At 42.3% G+C, this 22,926-nt stretch overlaps 1 protein-coding gene across 3 annotated transcripts in view; it reads right to left on the reverse strand.

Annotated features, from left to right (window-relative positions):
• Window positions 1-9,861: 9,861 nt before the first annotated feature.
• The window catches only part of LOC141476736 (kinesin-like protein KIF2A), a 115,103-nt gene continuing 102,038 nt past the window's right edge, over window positions 9,862-22,926 (reverse strand). For all 3 annotated transcript variants that reach the window (XM_074165543.1, XM_074165542.1, XM_074165541.1), the window contains 3 exons: window positions 22,505-22,606; window positions 20,076-20,211; window positions 9,862-11,648 (listed from right to left, as the gene is read on the reverse strand). In XM_074165543.1, the coding sequence (XP_074021644.1) occupies window positions 11,563-11,648; window positions 20,076-20,211; window positions 22,505-22,606 (324 nt within the window). In that variant the 3' untranslated portion in view covers window positions 9,862-11,562. The remainder of the gene's footprint in view (window positions 11,649-20,075; window positions 20,212-22,504; window positions 22,607-22,926) is intronic.

The raw sequence follows: 22,926 nt of genomic DNA on the forward strand, positions 1-22,926 counted from the left end.
GGGCACTCGAGGTGGTGTGCCTTGTGCGTGGCGCCGCCGCCTGACGTCAGTGGCTTCGACGAGTGGAGTGGTGGGGCTGCTACCGGTCTTTAGGATAGATAGAGTTCTGCACCTAGTGTCTCTTTATTTCCGTTAGGGCCAGCTCTGCTGTTCAGCCGTCCTGGAGGAGCGAGCTTAAACCCACGGTACAGTGGGCTGGGGTTCATGGCTGCCAAATAACGGCTTATGGGGTACGCCAGTACCGTTCGTCTCAGGAGATGTTACTGGCTTCTCGCAGGGAAGTGGCCTGCAAACCTGGATTGCTGCTGCACCACTTCGGTGCAGCGCGGATTGTGAAACTGTGGCTGAATTAATTGCAATTCCCTATTTTAAAATAATAGGACTATTGGGCTTCCCTCACAGCCGTTCGCTGCTTCATCAATCAGGATAATGGCTTTCTCCTGGTGAGTTTGTTGTGTAAATGATTGAAAATAATTGAAGAAAACTTAAACTTTTGACAGTTTTAGTTATGTATTGTGTGATTATTCTGAATAGTTGTAATGATGGGGAAGAATGGTGTGAAGGGGCTGTGGTGGACAGTATTGAAAAAGTACCTGATGAAATCCATAGGCTGGAGCCTCAGATATTTCTGTGTAACTGGATAAAGAGTTAGTGTGCAAGTGTAGCCCCCCAACTTAGTCTATTTCCTCCTGTGTAACAGCACTTGGACTCTGTAACAGCAACAATGAAGTGCCCACCCATACTGTGTATCAACAATAGAGGATTATTTAATTATAAACCATAGTTTAAGATTATAAACTGATAGACCATTTATGTCATATGGAGTTAGAGAGTTGAAGCATCTTGTTGCTTTATCACCAGAAATTACTGAGAATCACCTTTTAAATAATTTTTTTCAAGGTTCAAACATAAGGTTTGCATTAGATAGTAGGTACTGGAACAGGGGAGATCCCTCCAGGACTGATAAAATAAGAAATAATTCTAGCTGTTTATATACAACAGCATAACACTGAATATTCTGACCCAGAGAAATTTAAAAAAAACATTTCTTTTTTTTTTTTCCCCTTGTTATCTGTTCTTCCTCAGGTTTTTCCTGCCTTCTACTCATCCACAGTTACCTGGAATGGGTATTATTCTGGGTTACTTACCTCTCAGTATCACCTCTCACCACTTGGCAATAAAATAAAGCCTAAATAGCCAATGCAATTGACTTTCCACTTACTGTTTATTAAATAACATGTATTTGGCTAGGAAAACATGCTCTCATTCTTTATAACATTAGGACTGTGTATATTCCCACATTTAGGTGCTCTTCCTAGTAACAACTCCTGAAGAGTCTATTCTCCAGACAATTTAGAATAAAAGAGTTTTCATGTTACGTGCTGTATTTGTAGCCCTGCAGCTGAGCTTTTTTTTTAACTGAATGGGCTAATGCTGCTGCAAAGCACACTTACAGCTTCTGCAGAAGCTTGTTTTGGGCGCAGAAGCCTTGCTTTTGTAGGGAAGATCATGCTCTGCTCGTAAAAACCGCAATTCTTAAGCTAAATCTACCAGCAGAACCCGAAGCAGCAGCGAGAGCGCCCGACGCAGCTGCCACGTGATCTCGCCGTGAGCGACCTACCCTGTGCGGGAGGACTCAACCACAGCGGAGGCAGCCCTGACATCTCGCTGAACTAGGCAGGCAGTGTTCCCCGCGGCACCCCACTCGCCTCCCGTGACGCACACCAGCATAGTCGCGGTGCTCGGCGTTACTTGTAGTCTCCGCACAGCGCGAATGCCACCACGCCCAAGATGCGGGTGGGGAAGCGGTCGCGGCAAGACCGTAGGGAGGGCTACACTACTGGTGAACGCGGGCCGTGCTGAGCGGAGACGGGCGCGGCCTGCGCTCTTCCCCCTCCTCCCGCCGCCGCCTTTGATCAGGAGATGCTTTAGTGCTTGAAGTGGCCCTGTAGGAGGCTCAGCGGAGGGGCGCTCCCGGCGGGGAATGTGGTTTGATCTGAAAGAAGTGTGAATGGCTGCTGCAGATAAAGACCTTCTTAAGTAAAGGTTTCTTGTTGTGTTTCCACGGGATATGTTTTCATTTCAAGTAACTTTGTTGCTCTGGCATCTTGAAAAACCTCATTGTCAATAGCATCATCGAGAAGGTGGGTGATGGCTGCCCAATGGACCACGGCCACAGAGCAGGATGATTCTGCACTTTGGTTTTAGAGTAAACACTCCTCTGTAGTCTCAACTGTGACTTAAAGCTTCAGGAACAGCTCATTTCATATACTCGCTAGGCATGTTTACAGTCAAGCATCCAGCATTTGCGCTGAAGAACCCAAAGGGTTAGTCTTTTCAGTCTGTGTTGCCTGACAGCAGACTTTGAGCTTAGAAAATAGCACTGAGGGGTTCAGACAGGCTAACGTGGGTTCCCTATGGACAGGGAAAAGCTTGCACCCTCCATGCCTGTGGTGCCCAACAGCTGCCACCCCTAGGGCTGGGGAGTTTTTTTGAATATTCCATTAGGGGACCAGGTGAAGAAGATGATTGACCATAGCTGCTCTCAGGGTTGAGCTGGGTGCTTGCTTGCTTTTTTATACTCAACCAAGGATCTCTCATAAATTCATTTTCACCATTTCCCTCCCATCCCTTTCTAAATGACATTCACACTCCTCTGTTAGCTAGCTGATTTCTGCTTTTTATTGAGCTGCATGTACCTTTAATTTTAAAATTAAATGATTGCTTGAAATCAGTTCCAGGAAAATACTGAAATGCTGTTTGTTCTTAAGCTGCCTTATGGTGTACAGATGTCATTCTGGAAGTAGGCCCGGGAACCGGTAACCTAGCAGTAAAGATGTTAAAGAAAGCTTAAAAAGTATGTGTGAATTTCCCCCCTCCAAGCTCAAACTACATTGTGGCTTAAACTATGGCAAATGGAAGGATCTTCAGCTATCTGGTTCAAATAAGTAGAATTACTCTATGGATATTTTTCTTAATATTTGCATAATTCCAATGAGTTTTTAGCTGCTCGTGTAAATCTTGTATGGTTTTATCAAACTATATTGCTGTTATCCATTTATGTGAGATCTTGCATGTTTGGGGGTGGGAGGTGCGTAGCATAATAGGAAATATTTAAGAATTATTTAATACTTTAGCAATAGTTACAGGTTTTTACAATTTGAATTTTAATCCCAGTTAGGAGGAGTTATATAAAGTTGCAAATATATACTTTGTTTTCAGGTTATTGCTTGTGAAATTGACCCTTGACTGGTTGGTGAACTTCAGAAGAGAGTCCAGGGCACATAAGTATCAACTGTGGAAATAGCAAGCACTTAAAGCAGTGGAGTTGCATGTTACTGAAGTTTTTGCCAAAGCTTCTCTGAAGTGCATTTTCCCCTAGGTGTCTGGCAAACAAACTTGAAATCAAGGTTGGAGATATCTTGAAAACAGACTTACCATTTTTTGATGCATGCGTAGCTAATTTGCCCTACCAGGTATGGGCTAAACAACATGGCAAAATTAATTTTTTTAAAAATGATAATTTCCCAGAAGTTATACTAATGTTATTATAAACATAGTTTAAAAAATATTCCTCAAAACTTTTTTTTTTTTTTGTTCTTAAAATATCAGTTTGGTGGATCAGAGCTGCACCAACATTTTTCTATAATATGAAAACTGCCAGTGCCTGGACATTAGTTTATGTCAACGTATTGAGCACAAGGAGAAAATTTAGTCTTGACATTGGTGATTGTCCAGCTGATGAAAACAGGAGTTGCACCTGTTTGCAGTAGTATTATATCTAATTGTTATTCCAAGGATAAGCAGGGCATTGTAACATTTCAAATGCCTTCCTACCTTAGGAAGGAAGGGTAGTAAGGGTAGGATTGAAGCCAAGCCATTTCCTGTTGTCTGGTCTAAAAATATAACTGCCTTAAGTACTTCTGTGTGTCGTTCAATATGTCAGCAGTTTTTGATTTCCCTCACTGAAGCGCTAATGTTGGTGACATTACTGGTCAATTTTTGGAGCTAGAGAGTTTGGGTTTGAAGGACTCATCATAGAATTATTCAAAATGATTTGTTACAGTCATGCACAAAACTGAGACTAGCCCCTGCCTTTTTGATCTTCATCTATTTAACAGTATACAGACTCAAATTCTATTGTAGCTTTAAGGAGATTTAGATGGTTTCACCAAGTTCTGTGGTGTTTTGGTTTTTTAATGCACTCTGAGATAATTAAGGCAGAGTGTGTTTATGACAGACTTCTATTGCTTCTATGTGCTGAGGGAAGGCCTGTGTTTTCCAAGTCTCTTAGTTGGCTTTTGACTTAAAAGGTGATTAGACTTCAAATTCCTTTTCTCATTTCTATTATTTTTGGGTGTGCAATACTTACGTTTCAAAGGGAATTTGCACTTTGTTTGGTTGCAAAACCAGGAACTAAACTATACTGTAGACTCTATATAATTTTTATATTTATAATAATATAATTTATAATATATATTTTAACTGCTGCTTACAGTATTGAGAATCATAGAATCACAGAATTGCCTAGGTTGGAAGGGACCTTTCAGATCACTGAGTCCAACCATCAACCTAACACTGATGAAAACCATCACTGAACCACATCTCTAAGCACTATGTCTTTTAAATGCCTCCAGGGATGACGATTCCACCACTTCACTGGGCAACTAGCTAAAGATCCCTACTTCTGGTGTTTGTGTACTTGATCTTTCTATGTCTCCTCTAAAAATGGCTCTAATAACATAATTGGATATTATAATTTCCCTGGAGACTTACACAGCCCTTCCCTGTCTGTCTTGAGGATCTATCTTAATCTATAGCATAATTTGGAAATTTTAGTAATTAACTGCTATATTCTGCTCTTACTTCTGCTCAGTTAATTTAAGTGGCAAGAGGAATCCTCTCCTAATTTAAGATAAAACTTCATAGTTGCTTCTCAGAGTAACAATTAACGCAGCTACTGCTCTTTAAATAAACATAGTAAACCTGGTAGGATGCAGTATAAATAACTGCACTGGAAATATACCTGCATCTCTATACCAGCAAATTTGCTAATAACTTCTAGTGTAAAATTTTTAATAATTCTTTATGGCAGTTGAACAATGATGGCTGCTTTCATGCTATTTTCATATGTTTGCCAGCCAGCATGTCTTGGAAATGACTTAATCTGAAATATAAATTAGTAGAAATTGTAACATGAATATTTCACTTTTTCAGACTGCTGCATGGCTTCAATTCAGAAGGCATCCATTTCTCATAGATTCTACTGGAAGAATGAAAGTTGTTCTGTATTTTGTCACCTAAGTCTTACCTAAACCAGAATGACTGCAATGGGACAAGCTCTTCTCGCAAAAGCAATGAATGGAATACAGCGTACACACTCTGGTTCTTACAGAGAACATACAATTTTACCACAGATAATAGGCAAGAAGCTGCTGCTCTGTATTTTAAAAGCATTAAATTTTGGGGGGACTGAAGTGAGGTCCTAGATTTTCATATGACAGCATATTTTTAAAAATACCAAATGACATATGGATTGATGCTGCCATAATTGAAATCTATATTCTCTGATCATGGACTTCATCTCCATATATTCTTGCATAATACTCAACAGTACAACCCATAAGTCTGGTCCGGGCAACAAAAACAGATTTGTAGTCATTCCATTTGTTTGGTTGTGTTTGTTTTCTTAAAGTATATTTAAACACTTTGTTGGTGGTTTTTTGTCAACTGTAAATTCAGGCAGCTATGTTTATAAGAAAACTACTTTGCCCTTCAAGGCAACAAGGAGTTTTAGCATAGATCAGAGCTTTCAGTGAGTCTTAGAGCAATTCATGCCTGTGTCCTGACATAAAGATGGGGTTGTTTAACCCCAGCTGGCAATTAGGGTCACACAGCCGTTCACTCACTTCCCCCCCCCCCAGTAGGATAGAGAGAAAAAGGAAAAAAATAAAAACAACCACCCTTGTGGGTTGAGATAAAGACAGTTTGACAGAACACTAATGATGTGCTTGAAAATGTAGAATGTACTTTTGAAAGGTAGAATCTCTCACTAAGCAAGAGCAAAGAGCTGTAAAAAGGTTACAAGGCCTCCTGAAACTGGACACTTTGTATAAACAATAAATGCCTTGCTAATGAATATACCCTTGAAGAAGAACAGAAGGCTGATAATAAGGAACGTCCCACAACAGGAGGTGCTGAAACCAGCTAAAAACCAGACAGCTTCTGGATAAGGCATGAAGTCAACAAAAATTTGCGGTAACTGGGGGAAAGGTAAAGGCGGCAGGGGGAGATTGCAACCACCAACTCAATTGGAGGCTGAATTGGACTACCTCCCCCATGGTACTGGAGCATGTGCACATCAATTAAAGGACCTTGTAACTTTAAATGAAAGCGAGAGACTGTACTAACCAATAGAAATTGTTAAGATAAGGTACTAACCAATAATTATAATTAAGGGTGTGTATTTCTGTGTTTTGAACCATATAAATATTCCTAAGAGTTTTTAGGCCAGTGTGCTAGCTTTGTGGATTACCACCTAGCACTCATCTCTGCAGAAATGAAATAAATAGATAATACCTCTACTCTGTGTGTATATTGGCATCTTGAACACTGGGTAAATGACCCCACTTTGGGACAACACTAATAGCAGAGAAAATAATAATAACAGTAAAAGAATATACATAAGAAGTGTTGCAATACAATTGCTCACCACCTGATGATCAGTGTCTGTAAAATGCCCGTAAAATGTTCATGAAATGTCCGTAGAGTTCACCTATTCCATGACTTTGGGCGCCATCTGTTACGGTGATCACTCAGGACAGAAGAGGTAGTGTGTTGCATGGAGTTATTGGGCACCAAAGCCAGCTCAGGTTGGGTCACTGCTGCACTTGTGCTGCTTCTTGTAAGGCTTGTCCTCCATTGGTTCAGGTGGTTCCTGCTGTAGTAATTCCCACAACATGCAACTCAAAATCATGGGTTACAACAATTTAAAGGTATTACAATCTCCACCCCTGGTCCCTTTGGACCAGACCATTGGGTTTAACATTGCAATGAACTCTTCCCCTTGCTCCTAGCCTGGCTAGCAACAAGGGGTTCCTGCTATAGTAATTCCCATAACATGCAACTCAAGTCTTGGGTTTAACTTTACTACTGAATTCTCTACTTCTTCCCCTCTGCCAAGCAGTGCAGGGGGACAGGGAATGGGGGTTGTAGTCTGTTCATCACATGTTGTTTCTGCCACTCCTTCCTCCTCAGGGGGAGGAATCCTCAAGCTCTTCCCCTGCTCCAGCATAGGGTCCTTCCCACAGGGGACAGTCCTCCATGAATGTCTCCAACATGCATCCTTCCCATGGGCTGCAGTTCTTCACAAACTGCTCCAGCATGGGGCTTTTCCACAGGGTGCAGTCCTTTGGCACATCCACCTGTTCCGGTGTGGAGTCCTTGATGGGCTGCAGGTGGATATCTGCTCCACTGTCAACCTCTGTTGGCTGCAGGGGAACAGCCTGCCTCACCATGGTCTTCATTGAGGGCTGCAGGGGAATCTCTGCTCCGGCACCTGGAGCACCTCCTCCCCCTCCTTCTTCACTGACCTTGGTGTCTGCAGAGTTGTTTTGATTTGAGTTCTCACTGGAGTTCCAGCCTGTCCAGTACAGCAGCCCAGAAACAGCAGCGATGCCACAGCCATCTGCCAGCCCAGGTGCATCGCCGCAGCTGTTACCAAAGTATTCCCGGGCACAGCAGAGTAAGATGATAAGCAGTATAGCACTACAGCAAGCAGTGAAAGCAAAAAGCAGCCACTAACGAGCACTAGGCTCTAATATACAGTAAGGCAAGCAAGCCCCATGGAAAGCACAGGAGCCTGTCAATTAGTAGCTAAACAGCAATAAGAGCTATAGATTCGATCTAGCACATTCCAATCAAATCTGTCATTATCTTGAACCCTTCGAGCCCCACTTTGGGTGCCAAAAGGGACTGTTGTGGTTTAACCTCAGCTGGCAACTAGGACCATGCAGCCATTCACTCACTCCCCTCCCCTCTCTTAGCAGGATAGGGAGAAGGGGGATAAAAAGGAAAAAAAACCCAACCCTTGTGGGTTGAGATAAAGACAGTTTAACAGAACAGTAATAGAAGAGAAAATAATAATAATGGTAAAAGAATATAAAAAAATGTGATGCAATACAATTGCTCCCCACTCAGTGATCGGTTGCCCATCCCATCCCAAGCAGCGATCATGGATTCCTGCCCCCTGGCCAACCCCCATTTATATACCAAGCATGATGTCTGTGGTATGGAATATTCCTTTGGCCAGCTTGTCCTGTTTATGCTCCCTCTCAGCTTCTATGGGAAGCTGAAAAAGTCCTTGACTTAATATAAGCATTACTTGGCAACAACTAAAACAATGTTATCAACATTATTCTCATACAAAATCCAAAACATAGCAGAAGAGCAGAGGAAGAAAATTAACTCTATCCCAGCTGAAACCAGAACAAAAGACTTACTGAAGTGTCTTAATACAGTTTGGATTATACATATTTGTTATTAAGGACAGAATTTTTTCTCAAGTTTGCATTAACTCTGCATAGCAGCTATCAAAAGAAAAATCCCCATTGGGCTGATTCAGGAAAACAGTAACTGTTAACTCTGTAGCATCATGTCGGGGTGAAGGAAGGCCTGACTCTATGTATTAACTACCATAAGTCATTTTTTCATGTATAGAATATCTCTTTCCATCAGACCACAGTAAGTGGAGAAGAGGCAAATTAGTAAAAACTCCTCTAAGATATAACTTCATTTTATACACATCCAATGTCAGTATTTGAAAACTCATTGGGAAAAAAAAAAAGTACAGAAACATGTACTTGAATTTGCAGGCATCCTGAGATTGTGTCTTGGAAAAAATTAATTGCTCATTTATTTTAAAATTTAATGATTCTAGTGCTGCTTCACTGCATATAGAACCAATTTATGAGTGAGTATAAGTAGCCACAGCAATATGCACAGACCAATACAGAAGGAACAAGTGTTGGAGATTTGTATCACGTCTTAAATGCTTTTGTTTTACAGGACAGGAATCAAGATAAGCTTGTCTGAGTCCTATTCAAGTAATTTCAGTACATCATAGCAATGGGATACAGGAATTCAAGTGCTGTAACCAGCTGTATCAGGTTTTTTAATCTTGATTCTCACTGATTCAGTATCACTGTAGATCTGATCTTTACAGCAGGCTCTATTGCGAAGGCTGTCTTTTAACATTCTCCACACACACAGAGTTGATGAAATTACAATTACAACTCACATCTGCTACCTGACAGGACATGTCATTTACAAGGCTTATTAAAAGGTGCTGAAATCTAACTGCCTCTGTCCTTCCTGTCCTGTTTGGTACCCCTATAAACCCCATCCTGCTTATGGCTCTAGACTTGCATGGAGAAATAGTAGGGAAGCCACTGTTTCTCATGTAGGATGTCCCAATCTTCAGAGGCTTTTTAGAAAGTAAGATTTCTCTAGAGCAACTTCAAAGAAACCCTCTGGTATTATACAATAACCTGTACTATCACCTACTAACAAAAACTGCTGCCTTCTATTTCACCATTGTTTTTTTTTTTTCTTTTAAATGTGATGGAAGACATTCTTAAATGTTCAGAAAGATGTGTGATGTTTCTTTTAAGACCTGTTGCAAAACTTGTCAGGACAGTCCTCTGGGGAACTTCTTCCTATATGACAAATTTGTACAGAATAGTCAGTTCCAGAAGTAAATATTCATTCTGAAATCAGAGGCCTTTTGAAAAGCGTAACTCAGGTGTGTTTACAAAATGAAACCCGTTCCAAAGCAGAACAGAACTTTCATAGAAGTAAATTCTCATTTGTAGTTCATTTAATAGCTTAATTTATTAAACACAGTATGTAAAATCTACATTGTTGTTTCATTTTTCATGTTTACACACAGGAGGACTTTTTTTTATTTTTTAATCATGATGCAACAAGAGCTTCCCATAGCCTACCTTCCTATGGGAGATACAAATATTAAACACTACGAGAATTCCTGGCTCATTTAACTCTCTTTTCATTGCCTTCCCTTTATTTTCTTCCAGGCTTGGCCCAAACAGAGTCTTGTATTACAAAAGTAATTTTTAAACAGTTCCAAGGGAAAGGCTGCTGATATGAACTCCTGGAAACAGGGAGAACTCCTAGAGAGGTCTACAATTCTTCATTTGACAAGAAGTTCTTACATTAAAGGTCAATCTTTTTTGGATACTGACTTGTAAAAATAACTTGAGTGCCACCACCTAAAAAGTGCTGATACACATGGCCCCATTTGTGAGAATTCAGGTACTTGTGGGATTTCTATTAGCGCTAGGTAGAGGTATTGTGCAAATCCTCAAATGATGCAATTTCACCTCACTTTTCAGCTGCTGGCACTATACAAAGGGAAAAATAGGTATTAGCTACTTTTATGAAAGCATCAGAGCTATTTAAACTATCTGCAAAGTACAGTTAATGTACATGTAAGCTTGTCATGCATCAAAAGCCAACTTTTAACAATATGTGAAAGTCCAATATGTATTTCTTTAGCCGTATCTCTGAATTTTGACAGTTAGTCTATCCATATGCAGAGGTCGGATCATACCTTTATTCTGACACTGTACCACATACTGTATATCTGCATTATCCTAAGATAAAACTCTCCTCAGTACTTAAACATTACCCTTTATTATACATCAACTAATTTGTATTTTTGGGGGTTTTGTTGTGTTTTTTTTTATTGTAGAGAAAATGTTGGAATTCTATAACTATTCTTTATGGTATTCAAATAAACCTAGATTCCAGATTTTTTACAAGGAGGACGGAATGTCCAGCTGTTTGTCCACTCTAACAGCTCTTACAGTTCTTGTTCAAAGGATATGGCACATGCTGTGAAATGCACTAGCCACCAAAACCAAAAAAGTCTCAAAACACATTAAAAATGTACACACGCTAAAAGTAATTTATATTGACAAATAAGGAATGTTGTTCATTAAGGCTGTGCTTCAGAAAGAGGATGTTTAGGGTTAAGTAGCCTTCATCAAGGCACAGAACGGGAAGAGGTAAGCACAGCTGTCTGTAGAAGATAAGTTATGTAAAACCACTAGTGAGGTATGCATGCACACAAACACAATTTAAAACTGCACAGCTGGTCTTTGTAACAAAACTGAACATAGTTAAAAGGAAATACTGTGACTTTTTAATGGCCACAGTTTTACTTCATTATTAAAAACATGGCAAATATTTCCAAACATAACATTCACAATTTGAATAAATGAAATATTTCAAAGTGCTTCGCAGATCTGAACCCTGCATGGTTGTACTGTCTGGTCTAGAAGCATTTAGTAGACATCATAGGAGCATTTCACACAAAACTGAAAATGTCATTCAGGTGAATAAGAAACAGGACATTTCCACAGAAATTTCTAATGTTTTTACACCTTCAAGTAGTTGAGTTCTTACGGCCACTGGGTTTTGTAACAAATGTGTGCTACAGCAGTATGGGTATATGGATTCCTTTAGCAGCAGAGGCCCATTTCAAAGGGCACGTGGTCTTTTCGGGTTGATCTGTTTACTGGCCTGTTCCTCCTCTTGCAGAGCTGCCCGGAAAGATTTCACTTTATCTTTAATGAAAAAGAGAGAGTGAGTACTGATGTGCCTGTGCTCAACACAGACCTCGAAACTAAGCCCTGATGCTCCACATCCTGGCCCTAATGCACAACAAAGAACATTTCTCCACAAAAATAGTTGATGCTACAAACTACATGAGGATTGAGATAAGTTTAAATTCAATACTCACCATACAAACAAGTTGCTTAGCAACTTAGTCTCTACTTAGATGCCACTCCTGTCTCAAGGCAGGATAATTTAGGAACCTGCACAATTGCATTGTGCAGCTCAAGAGGAAAAAGAAATTGTATGATCTCTGGAAGCAAGGTCAGGCTTCACAGGAAGATTAGAACTGTGGTTCGTATATGCAGGGAGAAGACACGAAAGGCCAAAGCTCAATTAGAGTTGAAACTGGCCAGTGTTGTGTCAGACAACAAGAAGGGCTTTTTTAAGTATGTTAATAGCAAGAGGAGGTTTAAAGAAAACATTGGACCGATACTTGTTGAAAATGGTCATCTGACTAATAGGGATGAAGAAAAAGTGGGGAGGTATTTAATGCGGGTTTTGTCTCATTCTTTAATAATACTGACAGACCTTGAGCTGCCCAGTTCCCTGAGCCAGAAAACCATGGGTGCAGGAACAGTGACTTTCCATTTGTGGACAGTGAAATTGTAAGGAACCAGCTGTATCAGCTGAATGTTCACAAGTCCATGGGGCCTTATGGGATTCATCCCAGAGTAATGAAGGAGCTAGCAGATGTTATGGCAGGACCCCTCTTGATCAGCTACTAAAGGTCTTGGGAATCTGGGGAGGTACCTGCTGACTGGAAGCTAGCCAATGTTATTCCAATATACAAGAAGGGTGTGAGGGAAGACCCAGGAATCACGGAATCACTTCTTGTTCTCTTTAACTGTAGTGGCCAAGTTGAGTTCTGCTTGAGCTTTGACCCTTCTAATTTTCCCCCTGCATAGCTTCACTACATCTTGGTATTGTTCATAAGTTACCAACTCCCTTTTCCAGAGATCGTAAACTTTCCTTTTATTCCCGAGGTCCAGCAAAAGATCTCTATTTAGCCAGGCTGGTCTTCTTCCCTGTCGGCTCGCTTTATGGGACCTGGGGATGGCCTTCTCCTGTGCTTTTGAGAGTTCCTCCTTGAAGCATGACCAGCCTTCCTGGGCACCTATGCCCTTCAGGACTGTCTCCAAGGGACACTCTCAACCATGCTCCTGAACAGGCCAAAGTCTGCCCTTCGGAAGCCCAAGGTGGCAGTTCTGCTGGCTCCCCACCTTGCTTCTCCAAGAATTGAAAACTCTACGATTTCATGATCACTCTGCCCAAGACGACCTCCAACCTTTACATCCCCCACCAGACCTTCTCTGTTAACAAGCAGCAGGTCCAGTAGGGCGCTTTCCCTGGTTGGCTCTCTCACCAGCTGTGTTAGGAAGTTGTCTTCCACACACTCCAGGAACCTCCGGGACTGTTCCCTCTGCTGTGTTATATTTCCAGCAGACATCTGGGTAGTTGAAGTCCCCCACAAGAACAAGGGCGAGCGATCGCGAGACCTCTGCCAGCTGCTTATAGAATATCTCATCAGCCTCTACGTCCTGGTTTGGGGGTCTGTAACAAACTCCTACCATGATGTCTGCCTTATTGGCCTTTCCCTTGATTCTTACCCATAAACATTCTACACTGTCATTCCCATTATTAAGTTCTAGGCATTCAAATCCGTCCCTAACATAGAGGGCCACCCCACCACCTCTCCTTCCTTGTCTATCCCTTCTGAAGAGTTGGCAGCCATCGATCGCAGCACTCCAGTTGTGCGAGTCTTCCCACCACGTTTCTGTGATGGCAACTATATCATAGTTTTCCTGCTGTACAATGGCCTCCAGCTCCTCCTGTTTGTTGCCCATGCTGCGTGCATTCATGTAGAGGCACTTCAGCTGGGCTAATTGTCCTGCCACTTTTTTGGGGGGGATGAGCCCTAATTCCCACCTGACCGTGCTCAGGCCCTTTTGTAGTTGCCATCATTGGCCCTTTACCCCTAGTCTCATTACTAGTGGGCCTGGTTTTATCCCCTTCCCCCTTTGATTCTAGTTTAAAGCCCTGCCCATAAGCCTTGCTAACTCTTGTCCTAGTACCCTTTTCCCCTTTCGGGATAGGGTTTTTCCATCCTTTGCGAGCAGGCCCGGTGTCCTGTACATCAAGCTATGGTCAGAAAACCCAAAGCCCTGCTGGTAGCACCAGTTATGGAGCCAGACGTTGATCTGCCTGATCTTCTTGTTTATCCATTCATCAGTCCCCAAAACTGGAGGGACAGAGGAGAACACGATTTGTGCTCCCGAACCCTTGACAAGCCATCCCAAAGCCCTGAAATCTTTCTTCATTGCCCTCAGACTTCTTCTCTCTAGCTCATCACTGTCTACCTGTAAGATCAAAAGGGGGTAATAATCTGAGGGCCATATCAGGCCAGGAAGCTTCCTGGATATATCTCTAACATGGGCCTCAGGGAGGCAGCAGACCTCCCTGTGGGAAGGGTCCAGCCTGCATATGGGACCCTCAGTTCCCCTCAGACTGGAACCACCTATAACTATTGCCCTCCTCTTGCTCCTCACAGAAGCAGTCTTAATGTGTGGAGCTGGCTGCTTCAGCAACTCCCTGGATGGGGCTTTATCAGCATCCTCAATTCCCTCATCGTCTATCTCCAGAGGCCCATATCTGTTCTGTACAGGCACCTGGGAAGGCAGGGGAGGTCTGGAGGGGACTTTCCTGCTGCCCCGAGCAGGTACCTGCTTCCATTCCCCCCCATCCTCTCCTAGTTCCCCTCCTTCTGCCTGGTGACAAGGAAACTACAGACCTGTTAGTCTAACCTCATTTCCTGGAAAAATTGTGGACAAGATTATATTGGGTGCTATTTAAAGGCATATAAAGAACAATGCAATCATCAGGCACAGTAACATCGGTTCACAAAGGGAAAGTCCTGTTTAATTAATTTGATAAGACCTTCTCTGATAAGGTCACCCACCTAGTGGATGAAGGGAAGGCGGTGGAAGTAGTTTTTCTGGATTTTTAGTAAGGCTTTTGGTACTGTCCCGCACAGAATCTTTCTGAACAAGTTGTACAACTGTGAGATCACAGAATAGAATCACAGAATCATTTAGGTTGGAAAAGACCCTTAAGAACATCAAGCCCAACCATTAACCTAACACTGCCGAAAACACCACTAAACTATGTCCCTAAGTGCCACACCTTCATGTCTTTTAAATGCCTCCAGGGATGGTGACTCAACCACTTCCCTGGGCAGCCTGTTCCAATGCCTGATAACCCTTTCAGTGAAGAAATTTTTCCTAATATCCAATCTTAACCTCCCCTGCCGCAACTTCAGACCATTTCCTCTTGTCCTATCACCTGTTACTTGGGAGAAAGGACCAATATTCGCCTCACTACAACCTCCTTGCAGGTAGTTGTAGAGAGCAATAAGGTCTCCCCTCAGCCTCCTTTTCTCTAGGCTGAATATCCCCAGTTTCCTCAGCCACTCATAAGACTTGTGCTCTAGACCCCTCACCAGCTTCGTTGCCCTTCTCTGGACACACTCCAGCACCTCAATGTCTTTCTTGTAGTGAAGAGCCCAAAACTGGACACAGTACTCGAGGTGGGGCCTCACCAGTGCCGAGTACAGGGGGATGATCATTTCCCTCGTCCTGCTGGTCACATTGTTCCTGATACAGGCCAGGATGCTATTGGCCTTCTTGGTCACCTTGGCACACTGCCAGCTCATACTCAGCTGGATGTTAACCAGGTCCTTTTCTGCCAGGCAGCTCTCCAGACACTCTTCCCCAAGCTTGTAGAGCTACATGGGCTTGTTGTGACCCAAGTGCAGGACCTGGCACTTGGCCTTGTTGAACCTCATCCCGCTGGCCTCGGCCCATCGATCCAGCCTGTCGAGATGCCTCTGTAGAGCCATCCTACCCTCAAGCAGGTCCACACTCCCACCCAACTTGGTGTCATCTGCAAACTTACTGAGGATGCACTCAATCCCCTTGTCCAGATCATTCATAAAGATATTAAACAGAACTGGCCCCAATACTGAGCCCTGGGGAACACCACTTGTGACAAGCCGCCAACTGGATTTAACTCTTTGGGTCCAGCCATCCAGCCAGATATTTACCCAGCGAAGAGTACTCCTGTCCAAGCCATGAGCAGCCCGTTTCTCCAGGAGAATGCTGTGGGAAACTGTGTCAAAAGCTTTACTAAAGTCCAGGTAAACAACATCCACAGCCTTTCCCTCATCCAGTAAGTGGGTCACCTTGTCATAAAAGGATATCAGGTCAGTCAAGCAGGACCTGCCTTTCATAAACCCATGCTGTCTGGGCCCGATCACCTGGTTGTCCTGTATGTGCCGTGCGATGGCACTCAAGATGATCTGCTCCATAACCTTCCCCAGCACCGAGGGATGATGAGCAGGTACATGGTGCACTGGGTGAATAACTGGCTGAACGGCAGGGCTCAAAGGGTTGTAGTGAATGGGGCTACATCTGGCTGGCAACCAGTCACCAGTGGTTTTCCTCAGGTCTCAATCTTAGGGCCAGTTCTGTTCAAAATATTTATCAACGATCTGAGTGCAGGAGTTGAATGCACCATTAGCAAGTTTGCTGATGATATCCAACTGGGAGGTGCTGTTGATTCTCTTGAGGAACAAGAAGCCTTGCAGAGGGATCTAGATGGACTGCAGCATTGGGCTATGATTAATGGGATGAAATTTAACAAGTCAAAATGACAGATTCTGCACCTGGGACGGAGAAACGCCAGACACAAGTATAAATTGGGAGAGGAGTGGCTGGAAAGCAGCCCTGCAGAAAAGGATCTGGGGGTGCTGGTTGACAGGAGGCTCAATATGAGTCAGCAGCATGCCCTGACAGCCAAGAGGGCAAACTGCATCCTGGGGTGCATCAAACACAGTATAACCTGGTCTCAAAATTGGAAAGTCATGGGTCTGATGGATGGACCACTCAGTGGATAAGGAACTGGCTAGATGGCCGCATTCAAAGGGTTGCAGTCAACGGCTCAATGTCCAAGTGGAAGCCAGTGACGAGTGGTGTTCTGCAGGGGTCGGTACTGGGACCAGTGCTATTTAACATCTTTGTTGGAGACATGGACAGTGGGATAGAGTGCACCCTCAGCAAGTTTGCCGACGACACCAAGCTTGGTGGTGCGGTTGACACACTGGAGGGAAGGGATGCCATCCAGAGGGACCTGGACAGGCTTGAGAGGTGGGCTCGTGCAAACCTCATGAAGTTCAACCAGGCCAAGTGCAAGGTCCTGCCCCTGGGACATGGCAATCCCAGGCACAAATACAGGTTGGGTGGAGAATGGCTGGAGAGCAGCCCTGAGGAGAAGGACTTGGGATTGCTTGTGGATGAGAAGCTCAACATGAGCCGGCAGTGCGCACTGGCAGCCCAGAAAGCTAACCGCATCCTGGGCTGCATCAAAAGAAGTGTGGCCAGCAGGTCGAGGGAGGTGATTCTGCCCCTCTACTCTGCGCTCGTGAGACCCCACCTGGAGTACTGTGTCCAGCTTTGGAGTCCTCAACACAGGAAGGACATGGACCTGTTGGAACGGGTCCAGCAGAGGGCCACGAAGATGATCAGAGGGCTGGAGCACCTCTCCTATGAAGAGAGGCTGAGAGAGTTGGGGTGGTTTAGTCTGAAGAAGAGGAGGCTCCGGGGAGACCTTATAACGGCCTTCCAGTACCTGAAGGGGGCCTACAGGAGAGATGGGGAGGGACTCTTTGTCAGGAAGTGATAGGAGAAGGGGTAATGGTTTTAAATTGAAAAAGGGGAGATTTAGATTAGATATTAGGAGGAAATTCTTTACTGTGAGGGTGGTGAGGCACTGGAACAGGTCTCCCAGAGAAGCTGTGGATGCCCCATCCCTGGAAGTGTTCAAGACCAGGCTGGATGGGGCTTTGAGCAACCTGGACTAGTGGGAGGTGTCCCTGCCCATGGCAGGGGGGTTGGAACTCGATGATCTTTATGGTCCTTTCCAACTCTAACCATTCTATGATTCTACGATTGTTGAACTTCATGAGGCTCATGTTGGGGCCACACGACCTGGCCAGGAGGAAAGTGAGAAACCAGCCCCAGAGCCAGCCAAGCCTGTCCCCACCCGGGCAGGGACCCACTGGTGTCCCTGGGACTCTATGCATTGTTGGGGCCATGCAGAACATCTGGAAGATCGATTAAGACTGATTTTGGAACCCTTCTGAGCATGTCATAGAAGCAAGCAAAACTTGATCAGAAATAAGACTATATTGCTTTAAGAACAAGATTGTTTCGAGCTGGCCAGACAGAAGAGAAAAACATTGTGTGTGTCTGTGAAGGTCAGGCTGGAAAACTGCCTGGAGGAGTGTGTGTAGAAAGATGTGGCTGAAGACAGTTGCATACCGTGAGAATGAGAGTGCTCATCCTGTTTGGCAAAACAGCTCAGAAACTAGCTCTATATATGGAGCTTTGTGTATGCGAATAAAGTGCTGCTTGTGCTCGTGCTTCTGCTTTTGCTGCTTCTGCTGCTTCTGCCACTGCTTCTGCCTCTTCTTCTGCGTCTGCTTACTGCATACAATTGAATCCTGATCAATCATCGCTGCAGGGTCACACGGGCCCACCTCTCTAGCCTGTCCAGGTCCTTCTGGATGGCATTCCTTCCCTCTAGAGTATCATCAACCACACCACTCAGCTTGGTGTCATCCACAAAATTGCTGTGGGTGCACTCAGTCCTCCTGTCCATGTCTCCGACAAAGATGTTAAATAATACCGGTCCCAATATAGACCCCTGAGGGACACCACTCATCACTGGTCTCCACCTGGACATCGAACCGTTGACTGCAACTCTTTGAGTGTGACCATCCACCCTATTCTTTATCCACTGAGAGGTCCACCCATCAAATCCATGTTTCTCCATTTTAGAGACAAGGGTGTTGTGTGGGACAACTTTTCTATGAATGTGAATAGCATTTATGATAAAATTTTGTAAGTAAATAGTTAAATGCATCATTCATTTGTTTCATCATAACTAGCAGAAGAATGAGAGAAACCTGAAAAAGGAAGTATGGCATCCTTTCATATTTCTATTCCTCTCCCCTCCTCCCCATTCCCCAGTAATATGCCCAAGAATGGGAAGAAGGAAACCAAAATGATAGCATAAAAAAAGTCAGTCCTAAACTGACAGGAATAAAAGTTGAAATATTCAGTGACTATTATGTGCCATGAGTATAACACAGAAGTTACTGGAAGAAAGAATCTTTGACTTAACAGTTCTTCCCTCCTGTAAAGCTATACATGTATCATTCTGCCTGTAAAGATGCAAGGATCTCTTAGATATCCTTTTTACCTCCAGTATCTTGTTTCAAAAGCAGTATCTAATAAGTTTTGGAAGAACAGGGAGTCACTGAAACTGTTTTTTCACTGCTGGTGTCTCAAATTGTCTTTTTCTGAAGAGGAAGCCATCATCCATAAGAAGCAAAAGAATGTATATTAATACTTTGCTAAAGTATACTGGTGCCAATACATGCTTACAAGGCAAGCAGGCCACATCTGATTTGCTTGATGTATTCTTCTAACTTACAGCAGATACTCAGACTGAGTAAAAAGTAAGATTTTGTCTTATAAGGAGTTTTCTAACAGATTAAAAAAAACCAGCAAACCCATCCTTGAATTTTTACCAGTATAGCATGTCTGCTGGAATCCAAATAGATACAGAAACTGAAATGAAAAATTCATCTCCATGAATTTTTCATTCTATATATATATTGAATGAATATATATATATTCAATATATATATATTGAATACCAAGCTTACATGCTGATTATAGAAGATAAGTGCAAGAGTCAATTTTGGGAACTAAGAATTATCTGCAGTTTGTTTTTCAACAAAGAGAGGCTGACAAAATTCCAACAGAAAGGCCACTGAGGAAAAAAGTAGGCCAACAGCCAAGCTACTCAGCGCTTGACGCTACTCTTAAGCACAGACTGAAAAACAACAGAAGGCTCCCAGCTACGCTACAGAGTGCAATAGAGCAAAAACTAGGAGTTCCTACTACTTTTTCCTCATTGCATTACCTTCTTTTTTCGTACAGTTCTTTTGGATTTTCATTTCCTTCCTTTATTGTTTTGGAACAAATTAAAAAAAAATGAATAAAAGTGCAGGATCAAGTTTATACCTCCTGGAGGTAAAGCAGAGACTCTTCCTTTAAACTAGGATGAGCTGAACACAGATGTTATCTTGTTCTTAGGCCACAGAATAAATGTTCCTTTCACAGAACATTACAGGACAGCATAAGTTGAAAAAAGACCCTAAACATAACCACACTCTTTTTTCTCTCCTCATTATTACTGCAAGTCTCCACGGCATATGAAAATGCACACAAAAGTGATTAAAAGCAATCTACCTCTAAGTTCGGTCAGAATATCAATTTTTTGCTCTAGAATTGCTTCAAGTTGGGTAGCGTAAGAATCCACATCATAGTCTACTTCTTCTGTCATCTCAAGAAGAGCTTTTTCATCTTCCAGCCATCTAATAGATTCCTAGATAAAAGTTTAAAAAAAAAACCCAATTAAATACATTAGCAAAGTTTCAAGACAAGTTTCAAGACAAAGAGCTGAATTACTCCTTTTCTCAAGATGACCACACTTTTACTGTCTAGTCATCTCACTATAACAGATTTGAGTCCTAAAATGAATCCTTATTCCCAATTCAGCAAAAATGTATGTTTTCTAAAACCCCAGCAACCCCAGTTTTCTTCAAATTCAGAACATCAGGTGGTTGTAAAGCTAAGAAACTCAGAACTTTATGCCATGGTTATGTCCACTTAAGCAGGTATGAAACTTTGAAGCCAGGCTTCAATTTTAAGTATGAGCTGGTTGCCACTGACTACAATCACAGTGTCATTACTACAGTCAAGGAGTCAAGATAGTTTTGTCCATACTCAAAACCAGTTTTGAGAGAAGCTGTATAAAAAAGAGCTATTTTAAGCTCTCTATTGCATGAGCTAACTCCCCACAGATAAGAGTACTGTAAAAGTTGGTTAAAGCAGCTCTTAGGCATCTTTGCACTCCAAATATTACCCCAAAAAAAAGGGGGGGGGAAAGTCTTGCTGCAAAGAAGAATGCAACCAGGAGCTTAAAGCTTACAGAAACATGCAAAGCTGTTATCAGGAGAACTGATCCCATTGAAAATGCTTTGATTTAAAAAAAAAAAGCAAACATCTGACAGTTCTAGGCATGCTGGGTCTGAAATACTAAAATTAAGTCTTTCCCTCTGTGTTCAGTAGTCCAAATAATATTGAAAGCATAGTCCAAACCCCATGTATGTTTTGTTGGCTTTCAGGACAGATGGAGCTCACATTGGGATAGGATTCATCTCATCTAATGTAAACTCATATATCCAAGAAACAAAGGAAGACCAACACCTCTAGAGCATGATTACTCAGTTGATCTATTTTAGACATTTTTGTTAGGATAGGATGCTTTGTATCCCAGAATCAACAGCTTCCAGGAGAAAGCTGACAGAAGAAAACTTCTGCATGTTACAGCTTGTAGATTTTGTATTGGTGCAGCCCATCTCCACCCACGGCATAAACTAACAAGCCATGCTGCAAACAATGGGAGCTGAGGCTTGGACACATTTCCTTCTAATGACTGCTGTGAGGAGCAATAATCTCCAGCATAAGGCCAGGTGGACACACAGAGGCAGTAACATCTTAAACTAATGCAGCTTGTCTCTCCAGAAGTCGCAAGCATTAGGACACAGCTACGGCATATGGCATAACACTTTCACACTTCTGCATGTTTTACTTCAGGGGTAATGTTTCATAACAACTAAATCTCTACATCTGTTGTAAAATGTGTTATTTAGCATCCTACTGTATTACATGAACACTTATCAATGTTCCACTAAGTTAGATACCTAAATTGAGAAGATGTGTGTATTCCCTACAGGTTTAATGTTTTGCTGTTTTCTTGCAGCAGATGCACCAAATGGACAGCCTGCCTAAAGACTCTAAGGCTATGAACAGAAGCAACTCATATTTCCTTCTGAAAACTAGTAACTCATATTTATTATTACAATTTATTTTGTGAATGTAAAAGGCTCTGTGGCACTGACAAGCATTACAATGTGCGGGCAGTATTCCTTCCAAAGACCCTGACTAATAGCAAGTGAAAACCTTTATGTATCTGTAAAAAGGAAGCAAACAGACAGTTGGATCGCAATATCTCAGGCAAAGATGTCACAGAAGGATATTTAGAGGAGATACTTGGATGGAATATAGCAGTATCTTAGAGGGAGATGATCAAACAGAAATGACGCCAATAGAGACATTGTTATATAGAGACATTACTATTAATTGCCAGCTTTGACATAGGAATATTGGCATAGATTAGACAATGAAATTGAAAATTTCAAGACCAATCTGAGTAAGCTCCCTGCAACTAGAAAAAACAGTCACTAATGCTGGAAAAGGACTAACAAAGAAAATATAGTAAATAGTTAAAATAGTAAAAAGAAAATAGCAATTTTTCTTACAATGTCTATTGAGGAATGTTTGTTGAGAAGAAAAGTAAAATTTTACTAAATTTCTGGGATGGTAGAAAAATATGCTTCTCTTTCATCATGGGGACAAAGATTAATGGTTATGGGATCTAAACATCTCTTCCTACTTGTTTTCTACAATGGGCTTAGCGTAATAAAACAATTTAGAAATCTCTGACAGCAGCAGAATGACTAGATGATATCCTACATCTTCAAGAGTATGCACTTTCATTGGGAAAACTTAAATTCCTGGATTAAGATAAAACAAAGTAGAGCTCCCTTTTTTACCTGGAAGACAGCCCTGTGATCTTCTACTACTTGCTCTTCCATTTCTACCATTTGAGACACAGCTTCATGGAAAGTAAACAACTGTGGAGAAACTTCCTCTTCCTAGAAACAACAGTTAAACTTGTTAGCCTGGAAAGAATTGTGGCTACAGGAAATATATTGAATGTGATCCATCCCATCACAGAACATGAAAAGAAATATGCAGAAAGCAGAACCTATCAAAAATAGAACTTAATACTTCTAACAAGAAAACCTCCAGAAATGAGTGGAGAGGGCAATAAATTCAAAATGTTCACAGAGTTAAATTTAATTCATATTTATTAAAAATTTCCAGCCACTAGTCCTAGTGAATACTGGAAAACAGAATATTCCGCATGAAAAAAAACCCACAAGTTAAAATAGTGGGAGGAGGAAGTCACAAG

Source organism: Numenius arquata, chromosome W (genome assembly GCF_964106895.1).
Source record: "Numenius arquata chromosome W, bNumArq3.hap1.1, whole genome shotgun sequence".
NCBI classification, from domain to species: Eukaryota; Metazoa; Chordata; class Aves; order Charadriiformes; family Scolopacidae; genus Numenius; species Numenius arquata.